This window comes from Oculina patagonica, chromosome 11, assembly GCF_052425735.1.
Source record: "Oculina patagonica isolate OP01 chromosome 11, crgOcupat, whole genome shotgun sequence".
In the NCBI taxonomy this organism is placed as follows: Eukaryota; Metazoa; Cnidaria; class Anthozoa; order Scleractinia; family Oculinidae; genus Oculina; species Oculina patagonica.
In genome coordinates this window covers 7521288-7529070 of record NC_135768.1, presented here as the reverse complement: position 1 = coordinate 7529070, position 7783 = coordinate 7521288, and the positions used below count along the sequence as shown (strand labels likewise).

At 37.9% G+C, this 7783-nt stretch overlaps 1 protein-coding gene across 1 annotated transcript; it reads right to left on the bottom strand.

Annotated features, from left to right (window-relative positions):
• Nucleotides 1-1948: 1948 nt before the first annotated feature.
• Nucleotides 1949-4137, bottom strand: LOC144629563 (uncharacterized). Its single transcript, XM_078487804.1, has 3 exons — nucleotides 3990-4137; nucleotides 2750-2861; nucleotides 1949-2324 (listed from the first exon to the last, which is right to left on the bottom strand). The coding sequence occupies exons 1-3, from the start codon at nucleotides 4074-4076 to the stop codon at nucleotides 2104-2106; spliced, it is 420 nt and encodes a 139-aa protein (XP_078343930.1). The 5' UTR covers nucleotides 4077-4137; the 3' UTR covers nucleotides 1949-2103.
• Between the last annotated feature and the right edge of the window lie 3646 nt (nucleotides 4138-7783).

Below are 7783 nucleotides of genomic sequence, written 5' to 3'. Positions count from 1 at the left end.
AATTAAACGTTAATCGAAGTTCCAGGCTAGCCCCACCCCCCCCCCCCACACACACACACACACACACACACACACCCCTCCTCTCTCTCCTGATCGAGGATATATCCCCCGAAAATTTGGGTGGGGGGCATGCGGCGCTCTTCTTGAAACCCTTACCCTACTTAAGGCCAAGTGATGCGATTTTCTCTACCCTATTTTAGATCCGACCCCAAAAAACGATACCCTATTTCTATCCAGATCCAGTTATTCAGCGACTTCTTCAGTTTGCGTTAAACACTAAGAAGGCTACAAATTCTCAAAGTTTATTCAACCGCACTTCTCAAAAGATGGATTTAATGTGATAGTATATGTACAAGCTCTTCTTTTTTACCGTACGAACTTGATTGAATTATGGCACTCCTTCTCGACTGTTATTTGCTCTCAGCCCTAGAGATGCCTAGAATATCCTATCTACAAGTTCTTATTTTATTCTTCTTCTTGCACCGCATTATCTCCTTCAGTGAACGTGTGAAATTTCTCATTTCTCATTTTTTAAGTGGCCATTTACCCTGGCGATTTGTGTACAATTTTTGCCGCAATAAAAGATTTGTCGTGACCAGGTTGCAATATCAACGAATCGTGCGTGTTAACTAGCAGCGATTTCAGAAAATGTTCCTCACAAAATTCTAAACGGCTCGTTTTGTAATAGAAAATAAAGGTAATTGACTCTCTTAAGGACTTGGGGTCCTTTATGGGAGTTGAACTCCATATAGGGCGGGGACTGTACTCCAGCGATCCATTCATGGCAATATATCCGACCAATATTGATAATCTTAGAACATTATTGCTCATAAAGTAAAGTAACGGTTGCAGGTAGTTACAAGGAGATGATTTTTTATTTTATTTAAGTTTCTGCATTAGAGTTTTCTTTGCGCGTTTGTAACACAATCTTAAAAAAATCAAACTGATCATGTCAATTCTGTCAAGTCAAAGATCATAATAGTGACCAACAAAAAGCCTTTGTGGCTGTAACGAAAAAGAAACGAGTTTCGTTTTGTCAAGTAATAATAGCTCATTGAAACCCAGGCCAGTCATGATTCGAAAAGTTATTAAGGTATGCCTTCAGACATTCCTGTGCTTTTGACACAATTGTAAAAAAAAAAACATTTTTGTAAAGTAGTAGATTCATCTAGCAACCTTTGTGGCATTTCAGGTCTAAAAGTATGGATCACCTAGTTAAAAGGTTCCCAAGTCTCCACTGAAACAGTGGGTAAAGTAATGGTGAGTGGGCGTGTGTACTGGAAATGTTGTGGCTGCTGTAAGGGCAAAAAGAAAATAACAAACCTAAAATGAGGTAAACTTATTAGGTGTTAGATTGTGCACCAGTCTGAGGGACCAACAAACTGCAAAGCAGCCATGTCAACCACATGGTGGTGCGACGAGCGAAAAATAAAAAATAAAAATATTAAGGGGTCAGTGTTAGATTTTGCACCAGCGTTGAGGGAACAACAAACTGCAAACCATACTCCTCATATTTCCGCCTTTATACGCTATGGTGTGTATTAGCTTATTTAAGAGCAGAAAATTTGCCAGAGATCTTTTGAGAGATCAATGTGGTTGGAAATATAAAATTGTCTAATCCATTTTTCAACTGAACAAAGGAACTGACTATGTTATGTTTATTCAGTTTGGACGTGTTAGCGTTAAGTGTCATTTCACGTTCGCCCCTTTTTCTTTCGTTTATTTCTTATGTCCTATTCACTCTAGACGATTTTATGGTAACCAACCAGCGCCAAGAGCGAAAAACATTTATGTTGGTGATCAAGTCATGCATGGGTTTTGTTTGCTCGTGAATACTTCAAGAAGCGTGGAGTAAATATTTCCAACAAGCATTAAAACCTAATTAAAGAAGAATAAAGCAAAATAGTACTTTCCACAATGAATAAACGTAATGGGAACGAAATCATTTGTCATGCTCTTTATTAGAATATCACTGATACCATACATGGCAAAGTTTGTAACTTAATATTTGGCATATGGGTTGCCCTAGGTTTCTAACATCCTCTGTGTAACACCGCTATGTAGGGCGTCCTGTGGTATGGAGGGAGTCCTGTGATTCCTCCATCACTTACAGCAAGCTGTGATGTACAGGTCTCCTACCCACTGACCATGCTGACCACAGTTATCATGACACTGGATCTTACTATCTCCGAACGTTACCGGGGTGATGTAAAAGGCACTGGCGCCGTATTGCTTCAGAGCACGCATTTTGCCCGCGAAACGAGTGAATCCGGCAGGACATGATCCACTAGCAAGAATACAGTAATGACCAGAAGGCCATTGGCCTGTGGGAAAAATATATATATTGGTTTAGGTAAAAAGAAAAGTCAACTATTCCGAGCTGGGAGAGAATTTCGAAGGGGCACTGTGACAGTACAATGTTTTGCCCAAGAATAGACGAGGATACCTTTTAAGCTTTTCTGACAAATTGTCATACAGATGAAGACACGACTCACTCAATAGGTATGTTTTTCAGAGGAGAAATAGCTTCTAAAGGCCTCGTCAAACCTTATGCGCAATGCACAACATTTTTATCATAGGTAACGTATGACATCCAACTGTGAACATTTCAAAATGTGCATCCTAAATGTTTTCCGCGCCCTTACAGGGAAGACAAATACCCTTGCTATTCATGTAGGAGTTCTCCCTGGGGTATTACAGTTATTAATGTGAAGCTAAAGAAAAATGAGTTTAAAATTTACAAACTTACGAATAGCCTGTTGAAGCTGTTGTTTAGTGGTTTCAAGGTCACTTTTGACGCTCTGCAACAGCGAAGCTTGGATCTGAAGATAGCTTGCTAATACAGGTAAACACTCAGACTTCTGTTGAACAGGAAGAAAAAAGAAATTATTATCTTTCATGAGACGGGCCAAAAACGTTTTCCAGAAAAATGTACGTTTTCTCTAGATGCAGCAGCTTACGAATATCGAATTATCTGAGGTATTTATTGTTTTGGATAGAAAACTTTGGTGCAGGTTTACAACATCGATAGGTGAATAAAAATTAAAGTTGTAGCATGGCATGAAAATGTTATAAATCCTGAACGCTGTGTAGTCGGTCATCAAATGATAGCCTGCAAATTCTGTTTTTAAAATAATAAGCCTAAATTACTGCTTATTATTTTAATTATTTTTTATTATTATTATTTTTTTTTTTTTTTTTTTTTTTTTTTTTTTTAAATAATAAGCCTAAATTACTGCTAGATAGCATAACACGAACTGCATTAAGATGGACACCGGATAGTGGAAGAAGGAAGAAAGGACGTCCACGGGAGACTTGGAGGAGGACGATCGAGGCAGAAATGAAAACAGCAGGGAAGACGTGGAAAGAACTTGAGAAGGCAGCCATGGAAAGGGAGCAATGGAAATCTCTGGTCTCAGCCTTATGTGCCTCCTAGGCGCGAAGAGGATTATATATATATATAAATTACTGCTGTGTTTTTCTTACCTAGCTCGCTTATACATTGCTTTGCTAACTTATTTATAGATATATTTACATTTTATATCTGTACTCTTAAAAACATTTTTTGTTACTTTTTTAGTTTTTAAATTGTATTATTTTTAAGAGGGCCACTGATCCTTCAGTATGTTTACTGTCATGTGTTCACCCTCTATAACTGAATAAAGTTGATTTATCCATTCATTCATATCATATAGAATAGAATTAAGCAAGTGCCTGAAAATATTGATAAGAGAAGTTAAATAACTATTAATTGTAACCTAAAGAGCGATGCAACTTAGAGGATAATTTGTTAAAAATATGTAGAACTTTCCAGGTGCACAAGCTACAGGAGGAAAACGTTGAGAGGAAAATGACGCAGTGATTATTTTAGTTATCATTTTCAGCACGCACCTTTTAAGACACTGGCAAATTATCAGCGTTATGAAATATATTCACCCGAAATAAACAAAACAACCGAAACAAGTAAAATAACCATTTATTTTTCTTACCTGGCAAGTCGATGGAGTTGTGTTGTTACTCTCTACGTCTACTGCGATAAGGAATAAAACGAACATCAGGATTTCCAAGCCCTTCATCTTGAAGTGAATGTAGATCTACTCTGCTTTTTAATCGATGGAAAATCAAGCTTCGGTGAAAGAAGACGTTGAAAAAGCTGATCCTGCTTCGTATAACTCAGCCACGTAGCTTTAGAGTATCTTATCTTGCACAGATATCTGCGATCATCAAGCGGAAGTGAGTCATTTGAAAATCCAACGTGCATTTACAGGTATTCGAGTGGAATAAAAACAATCAAACTACTTAAACGACGAAAAAGTCAAATAATATGCTTAATTCAATAACAGAAAGCGTTAACATCGACACCGCAATATAATGGGAAAATGTTGTTTTTGTTGTATCTAAATACTTCCCCGTACTTTAATATTGCAAAAGGAACCAAGAGATCGAAAAACCCTTTTTATCGTAAGCTAATCATTATTTATTGTCTTTTATATTTCCACGCTACGGATGAAAGCTCAGCACATTGTTTAGACTTGCATATTTATTGAAGTTGAATACTGAAGGAAATCATTTTTCCCGCATGTCTGAAATCTATTCAAATTTGCTATACATTACTCTGTTCGGAGCAAAGTAGCATCGTGAGAGGAGAGTTTAAACATTTTTAATTCGATCTAGAACTTGAGAGTCCATATTCTTTGTAAAAATCACAGAAATTTCCCGAAAGTACATAGCACTCAATAATATTTATTATAATAAGGCAAGAACAATATATTTTTCTGCGGGTCTCTTAAACGTTTGATGAAGTCGTACGTTACACGGTAATTATATTCGCCGGTACCCATTTATACACCTGGGTGGAGAGAGGCACTGTGAGAGTAAAGTGTCTTGTCCAAGAACACAACACAATGACCCCGGGCAGGGCTCGAACCCGGACCGCTCGTTCTGGAGTCCAGCAACTTGCACTCTGGGCTGACAATTAAGAGTGAATTGTCTTGTCCAAGAACGCAATACAAGGAGAACGGCTTGGGCTGGAGCTCCCTTGCCTCTATTGGTGATATATGCCATATTTGTAGTTGTGAGGATCCGCGGGGCACTGTCGGTGATTTTTTAATATATTCTCCCTACCTTTGTCGTGACAATGTATTGATTTTCAAATGAGAAGTGAGATATCGATCATTCTTGGGAATTAAAGAATGTATTATCTATGGCGTATTTTAAATTGTTATCAGACCGTTATCAAATTCGCTATAAAGTCAATTTTTTCCCTTCTTGTGTTTAGAGCATTCGCCGCCGAACTTTATGGAGTTCCAAGTTATGGCCCTGTTGTGTGGGGGCAAGATAGGCTGAACATTGTCGCCGACATGATGTGTGACTGGGAGGACTACTAATAATCGCCCACCAGCAGCAAACTTTAAACAATTTAGTCAATATCATGGAGCATAGAAACAAAACCGTCATTATTCCAGATCATAAAATCATATTCATCACAAATTGACGGCTTTGATTGGCTAACGCACGTGATGTAATCCATGTCAGCCGTACAAGAAACAGTACCGCAGCTCAAGGAAACGAAGAAAATAGTAAAGAACATAAAACTTTTATTAAAAACTGGAACATTGGATAATGCATTTCCATTATACCATAATAGAAATAGCGCTCTATAAATAATAACTACTTATTAACCGAGAGTGAGGTCTTTACGGGAAAATCTCAAACTGAGGCCTTGCCGTATTGACCGAGCGATAGCGAGGTCAATGCGGCAAGGCCGAGGTTTGAGATTTCCCGTAAAGACCGAACGTTCGAGGTTAATAAGTTGTTTATTATATGGCTTTAAAAAAGTTGATTCAAGCGGAAATGATCACTTCACATCCGGTGATGCGCGCGCTTGTCTGTTCATTCATTTGAAACTGCACAAGTCAGGTGAACTAACGCGTACTCCGTCAAAAAATATATTTAGTTTCGAGACAAATGATTACTATACAGTCGTAAAAAGTCAATCAAACAAGTTATTTATAGTTGTGTTACAGTTTGGCAAGGTAAATTTCGTCGACATTCTCAAGAATCAACGGCCAAACAACTTCAATGCATACAAAGAAGTGCTTCAAACGGCCTCTTTGTAAAAGCAAAGAAAATGCATGTAGCGGAATGCACTGTTCAGAATTTTTCAGTCTTTGTTGTCACTTTCGATAACAAATCTACGACTTTTGTGCAATTCTTGTATGATCTTTACTGGGCCGTTGAAGATCTGAAACTGGCAACCAGAAATACTGCTGATGTTTGCTCCAGCAAAACCCGCTCGGCTGTTTACATCTGACGCTCCTGGAAGTTAGTGAAGCTGGTTTAAACTTGCTTGTGGTACAGCGAGGGAATTTGTTGTGCTACCGCTTGACTGCGAGAACTTTACGAAACATCTCAAATTTGTTATATAGAAGAATGTTGAATGGAGATTTGCTATCGGAAAGAAACGACTGAATGCTTCGCTGTAATCGTTAACCCTACAGCGTGTCATCGAGTGTCAAGTTCGCCCTCATCGCCATAAATTTTGCGGACATCTTAGTTGAAAAACTTTGCTCGGCTAAAAAGTGATCAAGATCACCAGCTGGTAAGTCCAAAATTTCTACGCTCCCAGTAGTTATATTTGACGATAAATAACGTTGAAATGTTTTCATGTCACTGGCAGTTTTCTTGGTTGTGTTTTTACTTTTTCGTTCTTTGATGAAAGTTTCAGTTTCTTCTTGGCTATTTCCTTCGCTCTGTCCGGCACCATCTCGTTCGTAATTTAACGCTGTACCTTCACTTTTTCCCTAAAATTCAAGCTCGTCAGGGTAATAGAATTCACCCTCAGAGTGTTCACTGTCACTCGTCATCTTAAGCGGCAGCAATTTTCAGTAAAAAGAAACAATGTGGTCTTTGAATTGCATTTTGTTATGTTTTCAGTTTCTAATTTGCATAATCCGTAATCGGCCCGTGGGCATTACGGGAGAATAATGCCCTAGCACTTAGCCAATCAGAGCGCGCGTTATATCGGCTCCAAGCACTAGCCATATAATAAAGTATTATTATTATATATTTTTATGACCGACAAACATGGTGGACAAAAATATCGTCATCCGGTCCCGATACTTCGTTGTAGTTTTAAATAGAACAATTATTCCACTCGCGCGTATTGGATATGAGATGATTATAGCCAACACAGCGCAAAAGGCCCTGTTGGCAATCTATCATCCTATTTTCAATGCGTATGCACCAGTGTAACTAACGATCTAATTGACTAACTATAGGATTGTAGGGCCTACTTTACCCACAGTTTAATAAAGGTATAATTGCAACTATAAGCCAAAACCAGCGAATTTCTGCAAAGAAAGAATGTTGCTTTGAAGATGAGAATGAGAAATACTGTGTGGAGGCAAGTATCTCCACAGTCTTTCTCCTAAAATTATATCTCATATAATGAGTGATTGTAACATCTAAACTCATAATAAATTCTTAGTATTTCAAATGCACCATCCTGAAATATAAGTCATATAATAAATAAAACTCAAAAATATAACTCATATAACGAGTGATTGCAACATCTAAACTCTTAATGAAAGTCTTAACATTTCAAATGCACCATCCGGACTCTTGCATTAATCTTGCACAGGTTCAAAAATGTCACTGTATTTCATTGTTTGCTCACATTTCTTAACAGCTAAAAGAAGTTCTCGGTTTAGTTTTTCACCTGAGGTACATATTGTGACAAATGTCTTCTAGAAAAGAATCCCGGTCACTGCGTTAAAAACGC

Bases quoted from the DNA above. Each gene is read 5' to 3' on its own strand.
- LOC144629563 (XM_078487804.1), bottom strand. From the start codon at position 4,076: ATGAAGGGCTTGGAAATCCTGATGTTCGTTTTATTCCTTATCGCAGTA. The intron at 2,862-3,989 runs GTAAGAAAAATA...CCTGTTCAACAG, and splicing joins CAACTCCATCGACTTGCCAG to AAGTCTGAGTGTTTACCTGT. The intron at 2,325-2,749 runs GTAAGTTTGTAA...TTTTTCCCACAG, and splicing joins ACAGCTTCAACAGGCTATTC to GCCAATGGCCTTCTGGTCAT.